At 36.5% G+C, this 15,309-nt stretch overlaps 1 protein-coding gene across 1 annotated transcript in view; it reads right to left on the bottom strand.

Moving 5' to 3' along the window:
* Positions 1-716: 716 nt before the first annotated feature.
* LOC102806028 (kinesin-like protein KIF11) overlaps positions 717-15,309 on the bottom strand; it is a 51,131-nt gene continuing 36,538 nt past the window's right edge. The window contains exons 18-26 of the mRNA XM_085499144.1: positions 14,592-14,759; positions 14,079-14,195; positions 10,176-10,237; positions 9,095-9,194; positions 7,913-8,092; positions 6,795-7,017; positions 4,070-4,206; positions 2,974-3,054; positions 717-2,300 (exon numbers count right to left, since the gene is read on the bottom strand). Coding sequence (XP_085355270.1) covers positions 2,175-2,300; positions 2,974-3,054; positions 4,070-4,206; positions 6,795-7,017; positions 7,913-8,092; positions 9,095-9,194; positions 10,176-10,237; positions 14,079-14,195; positions 14,592-14,759 — 1,194 coding nt within the window. The 3' untranslated portion in view covers positions 717-2,174. The remainder of the gene's footprint in view (positions 2,301-2,973; positions 3,055-4,069; positions 4,207-6,794; positions 7,018-7,912; positions 8,093-9,094; positions 9,195-10,175; positions 10,238-14,078; positions 14,196-14,591; positions 14,760-15,309) is intronic.

The raw sequence follows: 15,309 nt of genomic DNA, 5'->3' as shown, positions 1-15,309 counted from the left end.
ATTGGTACACTATCTTTGTACAAACTTTAAACAGAAACGTTCATGGCATTCAAGATAAAGTAGCATGGGTACCATGAAAAACAAGATGGCGGCCATAATTGTTCGAATCATGAAAAAAAAATTAAGTGCACCTACAACCCAATATGTATGATCATATAAACTTTGATCCAAATCGGCCCAGTCATCTCCGAGAAACTGCTGCGGACACGTTTAGGTATCAGAAATAGCAAATTTTACATTCAAAATGGCCACCAGTCTGACATTTTGCCCCAATCATAAAGTAACTTGACGCGCATATGTAAGACATTATGTATTGTCTTCATGTAAAGTTTGAATGAAATCCGTCAATGGGTGTCCGAGATATAGCCTCGGACATATGTACGGACGGAACAAACCCAAATTAATAGTCCCCGTTTTCGGACTTCGGCCGAACAGGGACTAATTAGAGATGTAACGGAATGAATGAATCAAAGTGAGGTCCAGCTGAGATACCCAAGCAATCAGACTTGAGGTTTTCAAGAAGTCAAACTAAGTAAAAAGTTTACATGGCTAAAATTGAACTTAATGTCACAAAATGAACAAAGCAATTGGGCTGGCTCGCTCGCACTCACAACCCAAACCCACCCACCCACCCACCCACCCACCCACTCACTCACTCACCCACTCACCCACTCACCCACCCATGAAATGACGAATGAGACTTCAACCAAGAGGGATTAAAAGGACATTTGAAACAATACATTTTAAAACAAATTTAATATCTTAAAAGGCATTGGCATTGTGGGTAACTGGTACAGACATAAAATCTAAAAATTAATATTATTCTGAATAAGTATATTGGAGACAATACACAGCAACATTTACATTATTTAGAGAAAAAAACAACTGTTAAAAAAAACATGCATATTTATAGTTTTATTATCTGTACTATCATTAAACATTTATTATTCATCATTGAAAATAAATATACGTGTCAATAAAGTATCTAAACGATAAAATGTGTCATTGAACTTTACAGAAGGTCAAGTTTAAATTGAAAACAAAGATTTCTGTAATTAGAATTGCTCTGATTGTTGTAAAAATAACAACTGATTACCTACTTTGTTTCAAGATATTGTTGATTACTGGCAACATTAACTTTTAGATTTATGGGTGGTAGTTGTTGCTCAGTGCGTGTTCAAACTTCATGTAAGAACAGGACGCGGCACGATGACCACAACCTAGACATATTTACAATATTTCTACAGCTCAAGACATAGTTAAATTATTTCTACAGGTAAATATGTCAGGAGTATAAACAAAAGTACGCAGGTACAGCATTTTGAATTAAAGTAGGTAATGAGTTGTTCTGATTTTATAACAATCAGACCAACATCCAATGACAAAATCTCTGAGGTTGTCACCGTAAAATTTAAATATGGGGTACAGTAATTAAATAATGTACCTAAAATCTGTATTAGAAGCCGCATCTCTAATAGAAGTCTCACAGTTCTTTTTGAACAATTGAGAAGCAAACATTCACCATTTCCATGTGTAGATGCTCTAATAGAAGCTGCATCCCTTTTGTTGCATTGTGCCATTTTAATAGAAGCCGCAGCTTCTAATACAGATTTTACAGTAAATTAAATGAAATGCAAATTTAAATTCATTACAAAAATTTACTTGGTAAAGAGTTCAAAAAAATAAATGAAATGCAAAATTATGTAAAACATTCATAGTTCTTTACAGACCTAACCGTAATATTGAAGTAAAAAAAAACGATGGATTTTAGAGTGACAGACAGTAAGCATGTTGCCATACATTGAGGCTACACCAAGACATGCAACTGACATGGATTAAAACTAGCACTGTAGGCAAAGGAAAGATTATACTGTTAAACTTTTGGCAATGCAAATTGATTCAACAGTGTTCACAATTAAGAATTTTGTGAAAGTCACTGTGCTGTCCTTGTGAAACGTTCACTGCAACAATATTGCATATTTTCTCCAATGTTTTGTCAGCGTTTTTTTTTTTTTTTTTTTATAGTATAAACCTTACCAAATGATTGCTGTTGTAATTTTTCGATTTTCGAGGGTCGTTCAATGAAAGTCATCGATTCGAACCCTAAATGAATAGTTAGCTGGTACCAAATGTCACGCTTTTTACACTGGCTAAGAATCAGTTTATTACACATCTTATATTTTATTGGACATCCTCATCGGCAGACGTGATCTGATCGGTGTTGGGATCTTCCCAGTACTTCTCTTTGTCTCTTCTATCACGCTCTTGTTTTCTATATTCTCCTGGTCACCGATACTGAGCTATATTAATGAATGAAATCAGATATTAAGTAAAGATCTCTAAGAAAGACATCTTTTATTGACAGTTGACCATAATGCGTACAGCTTTCATTTACGCCGCAGAATAGTTGCTTGAATCACCAAGAGAATGCAACTTATAGAATGAGGGGCACAAACGTCTTTATGTTGTTGGTACATGATGGGAACGAGTTAATGTGCATTGAAGACAGTAGCAAAATTCTAAGCTTTGTTTCATCGTGGCAAAATAGCTCCCTTATAAGAGCTGTGTTTTCCAGATCAATAACTGGATTCTGTTTATCCAAGTAGCGAATAAACAGCAACTGCAATGTACACAAGTTGCATTCACACTTTGCATAATCTGCAGAACATCCCTGAGTGACCCCTCGTAAAAGGATCATGGCGGCTTTCGATTTTGTATAATTCATAAGAAATCTTATCTAATGTAGAAGACCCTCCTAAGATAAAGTAAAGAGGCGTTGAGTGACTACAACAATGCCTTCAGTACAGACAGTGTTTAATATTCCAAGATTTGTTGCCATAGCAACTGATTTTTATCATTTACATGGTGGTCACAATAATCAGCTATAGGTGTACTGTACATAATGTAAAATAGGGATGCAACTTTAAAAGTCAACTAGAGTGTGACAATGTTGTTTTGCGATGGGTAACATACCAGTGATGTAGTGACGATGTCTTCAATTACAGAATCATTTGAATCTTGCGTGACATTTGTTTCATCTTCTTCCTCCTGCTGCTGAAATAAATAAGAAAAACTTCATATCAGAGTCGTCCCACACAGAAAACTCCAATAACGTCAGAATTCACAAGTCAATTTACAATTCCCGAAAAAACAAATGGAACAATCACAACGGCTGATTCAGGGGGAGATAAATGGAAGTGATATCAGGTGTTTCAAAAAAGGCTGAGCACATACTGCTGCAGCACCTACAACAATTACCGCTCTTACAATATACATCTCTAAACCGCTCGTTTGAAAGTGAGATGAATAATCTTGAATGTGCCAATCAGTGTGCCCACTAACAAGAATGATGTTGTAGGGTCCCCTCCTAAGAAATCAAGTTGAGTCGGATTGTTGACCGTTTCTTCAAGAAAGAAACAAAAAATTGATGCAACCGTGTAGGCGACTTGAGACACAAATGAAAATGTGTACCCTTGAATTTCTTCATTTTTTCACTTACTTTGTTTATTGGAATGTAATTTTTTCTTTTACCAAATCACAAATTCCGTAAATATTGTTTTAAGATCACTAAATCAACGTATGCGAGTGAATTAGTACAACTATTTGTGTCACAGTAAACCTCTGTGCATCAGTGGCTTCTCATTTTGGCTCAGGGGGTGCACAATGTTGGCAACTCAGTATAGTTCTGGATAAGGCTTTGCAAAACAAAAAATAAATTAAAAAAAATCTGCAACATAGGGAATTGTGCAGTGGCAAAATAAATAATATAAAAAACAGAAATTTCAAATTTGGCTTTTGATGGAAGGGTGAATTCCATTGTTAACAAAAAATACCTGGTTGCTCAATATAGCTTGTGTTTAGGTAACCTATGTTTAATGCTATTTTAAAGTCTAAAGTTGTTATCTTTCGTAAACTTAACCTGATTCATTGTTGGCAGCCACTGTAGTTTTCTATTTTTTGCTGCAAAAATGTAAGTTCTATAATTTGTATAATACATACATAATATTGTTATTAATTTTCACATTTGGTTGTCCCAAAACTGAATAATATACAATATTTTCAGTTTTACCTGAACTTCTTCCTCATCGCTGTCATCTTCTAGACTACATTTATAACTTGCCATGAACTGTTGAAGAATAACATCATGTGGTTGGCTTTTGTTTAAAGTGCGTGGATACGTAAACACACGCTTTGCAGGTGTTGTACCTTTAAAAAAAATATATATATATAATCAATGCTAGAATTAATTTTACATACTGGTTAGGTTTGGGGAAGTGTTTCTATTCAGTTTCAGAGGATAGTTAGTATTCAAACCAACCTATAATGCATGCATTTCAAAGATTCATTAATAGATGTTAAATGTTGAACATATAATTATGTTGTGGTATCATCAATGCTGAAAGAATGCCAGCTTCACAACACGTAGTCTAAGATTGTTGAACTGTGTGTCTGAAACCATATCCAGGACAAAACACGTCTGTTGCATTAATACTACACTACGCTGCCCACAGTCAGCTGGCGCACACGTGATAATAAAATAAATACGATATTTACTATATGGGGGCCGCCATCTTGAATGACGGTGGGGTATTTAAAACTAAAAATTGGCATTCCAGCTCAGCAGCCAATCAGCAACGACCTAACGCTTAAATGACAATTTCGGTTTCAAATACCCCGGCTTAGTGTTCTAGGTTCTTCGCGTAATTAGGTGTTCGTATGCAAGGGATTTTTCCACACAAAAACAACGAATTAGGTTGAATTTTGTTAACGGTTGGCTTAATATAACCCCAACGGACCATATTTTTGTGAAAGATTGGTATTTTGTCCTGATTTGCAGGAATCTGAAAAACGCGTTTCACAACTTGTCTCTTATTTAGTTTTATGCGTCATTCAAGATGGCGGCCCCCATATAGGAAATATCGTGTTTATTTTATTATCACGCGTGTGCCAGCTGACTGCGACGCTACCCCAGGGTTCTCCACGAGGGGTTTTTACAGGGCGCCGCGCCCTGTTATCTGAAATTGGCGCCCTGTTTAAATTGTCAGCGCCCTGTTATATTTCCTGTGCGCCCTGCATGGTCCCATACAAAGAATTGTTTACAAAACAGGCCAACACTCACTGTCTTCCGAAGATGATTCATCGTGCTCAGGGTAACTGGTTCATTGTTTTAAGGTGCAACTGTGAAAATTCCGGTTTGTTATCGTAGCAGGTCACCGTGAGGTGATAACACCACCAAACAAAAAGTTACAAGTTTTTTCAACACGATTAAAAATGAACATGTGGCCCAGAAAAGTGCATTACCGTACCCATATTTTTACTGCCAGGGTGACGTCAAATATATAAAATCGTTATCGGTAAAACCATTCGTTAAACATAAGGTCTATGGTTAAAACCAAGTTCACGCCGTGACTAGGTAGCGGCAACATCGTCACCGCCGAGTGGAACAAAGGCAGCAACCGGGCAGCTATGCACTTGCATGATCGGTAAACGACCAGCGCAGCCGATGTACCATCACAGACATTGCTGATCACCAAGAAGTCCACACGAATGCTTGCTTGAACATGTAAATGTTTACATTTAAATGTCACTATTTAAAGTTGAATTTTCTTTAAATCACGATTTAAAAACCCCGGTAAAACGGCCATGCTTTCAACTCGCATCATAAGTGGAAGAAATAAATTTACTTGTGTTCTTTTGGAACAAATATTCTGATTGGTTGTTTTTCGTGTCAATGCGTGGCTTTGGCCAATCAAAAGCATCGTTACATAGTATCAGGGTGCACACAGTAAAATGAACTGTTTCCGGGTCATAGCTGTTTTCAACGAAGCAGACATCAACAAACTTTCGATTCGAATGAAAATTATTCTTTTAAATATGTATTTTGTTTTTTATACCTAATTCTATTATTTTTGATAGTAACTGTTAACTGCAGATCGAAAATCTTCTATTGTGTATATTTTATTTCGTTTGATCACCTTGGTTTTTGGTGCCATTCATGCAAGTTTTTTAATGAACCAATTACGAACGTTTGTGCGACATATATTTTATTTTGCTTCGTCCAAATAAATATAAATCATTAATATAAATTTTTGCTAATAATTAAATAAAGCATGTATGTATCTATTTGGGAAAATAAATTAACAAACTTGTTACGTCTTTTTCTGGACGCGATCATTACTTGTAAACTGATGTCGCCACTTGAGGAATCGTGCAGCTAAAATCAGCTGATTGTACGTGCTGACGTTTACTTAATAATAGCTCTTCAAAATTCCTATTCATTTTGTAATAATAAATATATATTATGCATATGTAATAATATGTAGATTAATAGATTTTTTGGTTTCTATTTTTCAACATCCTTGCCAATGATGCACGTTACAAATGTGCCACGCCCACTTCACATTGGCGCGCCCTGTTTAATTTTCAAACCGTGGAGAACCCTGTACCCTACTAATCCCGGAGTCAACCAGGTTACTCCCTGGATACACTATCCTGACTTAAAGTGACTAACTCAATTCTCAGTGTGATAAAATTATCATGCAGCTGAACATTGTACCCTATAGACAATTTTTAGACACTAAAATCTTGAGCCTTCAGTGTCCTGAATGAGCTTCTGAGTGATAGAAAGGAAATTTAATAAAGTCACATTATAATTCCTGATTCCCAAATTACCGTCATAGGCGATGTCATTCTTTTTGCGTGTGCGTAACTAAGCAATGGACGAGAGTGTGTCAGCAGGCAATGTGCTAAATACTCAGATTATACCGTACTACACGTAAAGTCACATGACTCACCTGTTGGCACATCTTGTTTTAACTCCTCTGTGATAAACCTATCGACTTCCTCCTTACGTTTTTCTATCTGCTTTTCCATCCCAATTGTCCAAAGTTTCACTCCCGATTTCTGATTCTTTAAACAATCTTTGTGTTCTTGCATTTTGTCTTCAACAGCACGCTCCATGCACGACACTTTGCACTCTCGCTCCGTGTTGGAATCTTTAATCTTACCAAGGATGTTCTAAAAAGAATAGAAAAGATGAACATGTTACAAACGTATTATTGAAAGCTGCATTCTCACTTTGCAAATCTTTGAGGTATTAACTCCTGACCAACATAAACATGTACACCATTAAATGTGGAGATTGTGGATTGGTAAATAAAATAGAATATAAATTAAGATACTGTATAATACTTTATTTTCGCTTGGAATTAATATTCACTATTTTCGCTGAAGGAATGATTCAGTGAAAATAAAATCCAGCGAATATACCTTTTTTCCTATATTTTACATTTAACTCATCAAAAATCAGTGAAAATAAATTCCATACAAAACACCCAAAAAGTCTTTTCAGCGAAAATTAATTCCAGCAAAAATAAAGTCTTCCACAGTAGAGTAAAGAACAATTTAGGATGCTTTGTTTGTCTTTGAAGGTTACTTACATTGTAGGTATGTTTTCAGTATAGCACCTTCGTTTAGACACACTGTTAACCACCAATTTCACAATTGAAACGGCAATAAAAGCTTAGAAATTGCATACCTTGTGGGTTTTGAATCCCCTCAACAGCATTTGAAATCTGGGCGAATGTTTTTTACAATTTAAGCTCCTTGGTGGTAGCATATAAACTGAAGTGTGTATGTACATGTGGCATCAATAAACAGTTTGTCCCTACAATGTTGCGAATCTAATCGGGACAATATTTAAGTTCTCTAGTAAAGTCATAAACAAATTCAGAAGTTTTGTTGTAAATGAAGTGAGTAATTAATGCATTAATATATAATACTATAATCAGCTTTTCTTCATTGAGAGAAAATTTTCCTCTGTATCAATTTTTCCCATGATACAATGCACAAAACAAATGTTTGTATCCGAGGTACTAAGAATTATCTGATGATTTAAACTTGGCTTACTTACCTGCACTAGACTTAACTGAGCTTTTGCATGCTCTTCAAAATCGCATTTAACATTCCTGATGTCTTGACTTATTTCATCAGTAAATTTAACGCATTGATCTTTCTTATTTTCGACAAATAGTGCTGCCGTAGCTGTCACATCATTACAACTATCAGCAACTGATAATATAATATTGCTTTCCTATAGGAGAAAAAAAAAATGGAAATGATGAAAAATAAACACTGATTACTGTCACCAGAAAAACCAGACAGCATTCTGAAGAGATGCCAACCTGTGCAAGATTCTTTCAATACTAATGTCCATAGAAACTCAAAGTCATTGTATTGCATTATTAGTTGCACAGTTATGGTTAGGAATGCCTTGATTCTATGACATTGACCTTTGACATTAAAAACTAAACAGGTCTCAGAGTCCATCTAGGTAATATTTGTAAGCAATTTTTTTTTTCCATTTTGGAGTGATTATACCCCAGGCGTTGGAGGTTGTAATGTTCCGCCCGCCCGGTAGGATAATGCTACACAAACAACAGCATTATCCTACCGGGCAGGCAGAACATTACAACCTCCAGCGCCTGGGATAGAGTGATTAAGAACCTTTTAATTACCCTTTGTTCTGAAAATCTAACTGGATTTTGCGGGTCACATGAGAAACATGAATGCTAAATTTGAAGACAATACCTATTTTTCTCCTTGGAAGTTCTATTCCAACATACACCTTAGACATGTTTGCCAAGACTAAAAGCCCTAGATATTTTCCCTTGTAATAATTTGTGAAAATACATAAACGTAGGAGGACCCCAATCTTTTTGGTCCCTAAAATTTAACCATTTAATGCATGTGTGCCAAGTCACTGACTAATTTTTCCTTGTTGATATAATACCTTCATGTACCATGTTTTGTGCTGGTGGAGATAATGACAAAGTCAGTTGGAAAACCGGCACTGAGGAATGAGGAATCAACCCACCCTTTTGCCAGTACTCAAGACTTAATTGAGGAAGAACTGTGGCTGGCCGAGTACATGTTCAACTGAGGTTGATACTAAATACAATGATTCCAAATCCTAACACAAGCTCTGTCATTTAGTACCAAATATGGAATAGGATTTCCATGTCTAAAATGCACTATGTCAAAAACTAGAGTTAATACGATAGCTTTAATAATACATTTATTACTCTCAAGGTACCTGTTTTGTTTCATGTTCAATGGAAGTAGATGCTGTTCTTAGAATGTGCAGATTCTCTGACGTAAACTCTGTAACGGATGACTTGACTCCATCAATGTATCTGAAAACAAAGTTCACCATATACATGTAGTTAGTAAGTTAGTTACACTCGCACTCAATCATGTCTATATGTCAGGTATTTACCTTTTTAATTTGCTTTACTGTCTACGCTATACTGATTTCAGACACCCTAACAAGCAGCATTGCCAGCTGAGCTATAGACTTGGTAAACTGTAAAATATGTTATTTTCGCTTGGAATAAATTCTTGCTAATTTCGTATATTTTGTATATTTCACATTCAACTCATCAAAAATCAGTGAAAATGAATTCCATACAAAACACCCAAACAGTATTTTACACATTTTACGCAAAACGGTATCAGTGCATAAATTCTATTGGATAACTTTGCCACACAGCAATTTATACAATTAAATAAATTGAAAAGGAATCTCTTCTTCTATTGATAATCAACATGTCCCTCAGACAGAAGAACCCCTATACAGGAATGAGAATTTTAATTTTCAGCTGAAAGTAAAGTAGCCGGAGTCCATGCTGGCATCGTTAACGACTTTCGAGTTTACGTCCAAGCCATTGGTTCCGCTGGGCGACAGGGTAGCTCACTCAGAGCAAACCCAGCCAATCATGTTAATCGTTGCATATTACTTCGAACACTTGGAAACCACTTCGGATTTTATGATTGTACTAAAAAGAGTCGCGAACATGCCGCATTGGAGACACGGCGAGTTGTCTCCCCTTCAACCATACACTGATACAGACTTCTTGCAGCCGACAACAATGACCCGACAGCGCGTTTACTTCCGATAAATAAACAAGATTTGTATTCTTACCCCCCCCCCACTATAATTTTCTCCTTGGATTTAGATGTTTCAGAAAATCGACCCCTGCCTATAAAATAAATTAGGAGTTGAAAGAATTTAACAGTAGCTAACACTTCATAAGTGACGGGAGATGTAAAGACTGATGGAAGGACAATCTGTAAGATATAGATGTAGTAAAACACTATTACTTGCAAGTACTTACCCTTGAGTAGTTTGTCCCATGTTTTGCACAGAATCATACACACATTGCAATCCTTCAATATTCTACAAGGAAATAGAAAACAATATTTAAACTATAAATAATAAATAAACAGTCTGCTTTTATCTAGATATTTTGGCTATAAACCTAAGGAGATGCATAATATATGTACTATGATTGACATTCAGCACTTAAGTAGAAAATTAACACCTTAAGCATGGCCCTTAAAGAAGAGTGTTTTTTAACTTTAATGTATTTATGGGAAAAAATAATTCAGAAATAGTGAATTTTTCCCTTAACCTTTTCACCACCAGTTTGTTCTTTTTAATTACAAATACACAAAATAGTCTTGTTAATGCTTCAATAAATGACACAAGACACAAGGTTTTGGCAAAAGTGGAAGGGGGAGCGAATTGTGGAAGGGGAAGCGAATTGCTGACGCAGGCGTCGCAGTGAACAGCTCCATGATGCGACTCGCCTGTGAATTGCATCATGACACTGAGCGCGTGGTACCTGCATGCAACCTTCCACCAGCAGAGACTGTACAGGCGGGCGTCATGGCTGGCGTCCCCCTGGCGGGAGCCTGCAGATAGACTCACAACCCGAGGGGGATGGACAGCGTGGGTACTCATGTAAAGTCTGCTTGGTCTGTGGTGGAAACCCCCAAATTTAAAGGTAGGGTGATGCATTGCAGGAGATGGGGCTTTACACGAAGTGTAAAAAAAACTGATAATTTAAAAAAAAAAAAATTGAAAAAAGTTGCACAGCAACATAACGAACATACTGTAAATAATAAAAAGAAACAAGCTAAAGAAACCGATAATTTTACAAAGTCTATCGCGATAAGATAAAACAAAGCATGGTTAGACCGATAGAACATCGAACTAAATACACTGCAAATACATGTAACGAAAATGAAATGAAATCTCAAAATTAATGACGAAAATACAGTTAAGGTAGAGATGCAGTTTATTTGTGAATTTCAATCAAAAATAGTTTTTTTCGTTTTTTATATAGATTTTTATCTAAAGAACATTCTGTGAAAATTTGACCAATGAATTCTTATTGGAACACCGTTAAAATTGCTGTTTATTTTCTGGTTAAAAATAAAAAACACTCACACGTGGCAATGTTTATGTCCAATTGCCTAATTTGCATGAGTAACCAAATAACAGGACCTTTGATTGACAATATGCAAATCGAGATTGTACGGGTCATAGTTCATTCAATTACGCGCATGTGCAATTAATCTTAAATCAGTTCTCGCTCGCTAGCAAACCAAACATTATATTTCCTCAGCGTTTGTTCCTAATTTTTATCATTACATTATGCGTGGTGTGAAAAGAAAGAGAGGTAGAAAGAAGATTCAGATGATTTCTATGTCGGAAGAGGCAAAAGCTACACTGAAGGCATCAGCCCACCGAACGAAAAACAAAATCGATGTGAGCGTCCAAACATGACTTTCCTTGAAGGCATGAATCCGAGTTTCTGATTGACTGAGAGATTTTATTTTTAAATAATTGTTCTCAAAAAATAAACTGAGCATGTGAAGAATAATTTAACATTGTTTAAAGTGATAACTGCTCATTGTCAAAACGAAGCTTACCCATTCACGCTAGTCACAATAAACATCATACTCTTGAATAGGCGTCAATGACTACGGTAAAACTTAGAAAATGACGTCAAAATACACCTTAAAAGTCCCATTTTATTTTTAAATCCCATCCCGAATTTACGGCAGAATCTGGTCTCTCAAATAAGGGGCACGTGAGCTTTGATTCTAACCGGATATATTGCACTGGGTCGGGGAGATACAAACTTTTGTGTATCTTTTGCTAGGTGGTGCGAGACAGCTTTGTTTGCAACCGGACGAACTCCGTTTAATTCAATGAAGCAAACAACTGACAATGCTAAAATAAATTGCAGAGGTACGCTAAAATTAATTGAAAACAACCAAATAATTTCAATGAAAAATAAATCACAGAGAGAGGTAACTTAATACATTTCGGTAACAACTCTTTTGACGCGCTGACCGCTTCTCAGCGTCTGATGTTTTGTTTTCCTTGTCATAATACTTACTGATTGATAATTTTGTTTTGATTTTTGAGTTTTTTAGCCTGCAACTCGGCCACGACCTTTGCTTTTTCCGTGAAAAATGGGGAAGTTTACGTCAATTTGACGGACATTCCATTTTTTTTAAATTAACGAAGCACACTGTTTAGCACTCCTATTTTTTCATTTGCCGATCTCTATTCAGAAAAATTCGACCGCTCGAAAATGCACTTAATTTTGCACTCTTAAAACATGTCAGATTTCAAACATTAATTATTTAAAACCGGTCGAAATTTTAAAACTTTTACGTTAGGAGCTGGAGCTCTCTTCTTGCAGGCGACCGTCGCCGGTAGTACAACAGCATGTTTTGTACGTACATCCGTGCGCTGATTGTCTGCGACTGTCTTAGAAAATCCCTGAATAAGGCGTTGCCAAAATCGGGAAAAAATATATAAATGCCTCCTTAAAAAACGAACAGAATTCAAATATTTCTTTTAACAAATATGTTGCAGTGGGAAAAATGGGATTGGAAACGATGAACAAAACTTCTGTGCCTCGAGTTTCGATTCTAGGATTACGCGATTATTCATTATTGTGCGTTCGCTTCCTGGAGTTGGTTCTCAATACTACATAAAAATCATCAAGGATAAATAATTTAATATCCCACTTTGTACTCTTCACGGTAAACCATAGGCTCTGAAATACTCGTAGACTTTTTATTGAAAATACATCGAAGAGAAGCCATGATGTTTTGATCGTGATAAAAGGTCACCTTCCTAGGACCGCCCCCTGTTTAATAATTCATGAGATGACGCCATATTTACTGGGCATTGCCACGTGTTTTTACCGACCCCATCAAAACACTGGTATGAATGACGTGTTTCTGATTTATATATTCAAGAGTAGTTGTTCTGGTCCAACGATTTTCAATAAAATGTCTATGTCTATACGTTAACTTTCATTTTCAATAGTCTAGAAAGTATGACAAAGTATGACAAAGCAGTAATTCCCGGTTTAACGCGCAAATATGCAAATAAGCCTTTTTCTCGTCTTCTATTTTTGGAGAATTCTTGGGTTTTAAATTAAAATAGCTGATAGACGCTTTGGCCATTTGCCTCGAAATTTTCACACATTATTGACAAGGTGTTCCCCCTTCAAAATGCGTCCGGACAGTTTATTACGGCGAGTGGAACACAAATAACAAGTCCGCAATTAACATGGATATATAAATTATGCAAAAATAGAAAAGAGTGAACTTTGAGGTCATGCTGTGCGACTTTGAAAGCCGTTAGAGAGATGAGTGGACGCATTTGAATTAGTAGTATACCAAGGTATCCAGTGATGTAATTTTACCCACAAACGGACTTGAAGTTTTTAAGCTAATTTTTTTTAAACCACTTTTGTCCAAAAAAGCATATTTTTGACCCAAAATCAAAAACGCATTCTGGATATTTAAAATAAAGACAAGTTTTACAAAGTTTGTATAATAAGCTTTCAGAAAATATATAACATGTTGGATATATAATACGATCTTCATTGTCTAATTACTCAATTAAAAAGCAAGCCAAATAAACTGCATCTCTACCTTAAAAGAAGAGCAGTCAGCAATTGGGCAAGTGACCCGGAATGTGCGAATGTAGATCTGGGTAGGCGTCGCTGCGCCACCTGCCCAGTGCCTTGATCAACCAGTTCGGAAGGTTTGCGTCGGCAGCTGTCGTGGCTGCACCACTGCGGAAACTGAGTGGTGTAACGGTTAACATCTGGTACAGATGCGCGAGTGAGAAGGTCTCGAATGTGGTTGACACTTTAGAAGGTTCAAGCATTGGGTCTATTAGTAATTCCCTCAAAACTTACATGTGTTCTTTCAGCCTCTAATATTGAGTTTCTATTAGACCTAATACGAGATAGTTCTGTCGCCATGGCAACCTTCACTGCCTTCTGTATTGAGTCTGTAAGCATTTTTTCTGTCTCCTGTAAGACGAAAATATCAGATTACAGGATGCAATGGCACCAAAGGAACAGATGTCTTAGTGCTGCCAAGCTGCAGCGTTATCAGCGAGTAAATCTGTTAATATTACAAGTGTTAACCATGTAAGTTGATTTGATGCGTCACCATCGCAGAGGTTTTTTTTAAAACTAATTATGTTAATTCCTTGGTGCATTGATCAATTATACATTGATTTTGTGATTTTGAAAAACATATTACACATGACGGTTTGGAATTGAAAAAAAATTAACGTGATTGCAAACCCCGCTGAAATTGTTCATAGCTACTGCATGTCATGCAATACTTTGCACAATTCACAAGTGATAAGAATGGAGAAAGCGATGCGTTACTAATAAATGGAAAGTTGTTATATTTCATACCTGCTCCCACTGTTTGTGTCGCTGTAGAAATTGCTCTTGATGCTTTTGTAACTCTTCTACTTTTCTGTTCTGTTGCAGAATGTATTCGTCATTTTCTTGACATGCCCTCGTCAGAAATTGCACAGACCCTTCATTGAATTGCTCCGTCTTCGTCACGCCAACAGACAACTAAAAACAAACAAAACACTATTTTTTACAATGCGGGATTGTACCACACGTACCATTACACATGTGTATGCTATTGGATGAAAATTACAAGGCCTGAAAATTCTTATACAATCGGAATGCACCTACATTCTAGACATATTATATTGTATAGGACTCAGCCCTCCGAATGCACATAAATTCTAGGCGTATTGTAGAGGTCTTAGCCCTCTGAATGCACCTACATTCTAGGCATATTGTATAGGACTCGGCCCTCCGAATGCACATAAATTCTAGGCGTATTGTAGAGGTCTTAGCCCTCTGAATGCACCTACATTCTAGGCATATTGTATAGGACTCGGCCCTCCGAATGCACATAAATTCTAGGCGTATTGTAGAGGTCTTAGCCCTCTGAATGCACCTACATTCTAGGCATATTGTATAGGACTCGGCCCTCCGAATGCACATAAATTCTAGGCGTATTGTAGAGGGGTTAGCCCTCCGAATGCACCTACATTCTAGGCATATTGTATAGGACTTAGCCCTCCAAATGCACCTACATTCTAGGCGTATT

The sequence above is a fragment of the Saccoglossus kowalevskii genome, chromosome 5 (genome assembly GCF_978046115.1).
Source record: "Saccoglossus kowalevskii chromosome 5, keSacKowa6.1, whole genome shotgun sequence".
Taxonomy (NCBI): Eukaryota; Metazoa; Hemichordata; class Enteropneusta; family Harrimaniidae; genus Saccoglossus; species Saccoglossus kowalevskii.
This window is presented reverse-complemented; position numbering and strand designations above follow the sequence as displayed.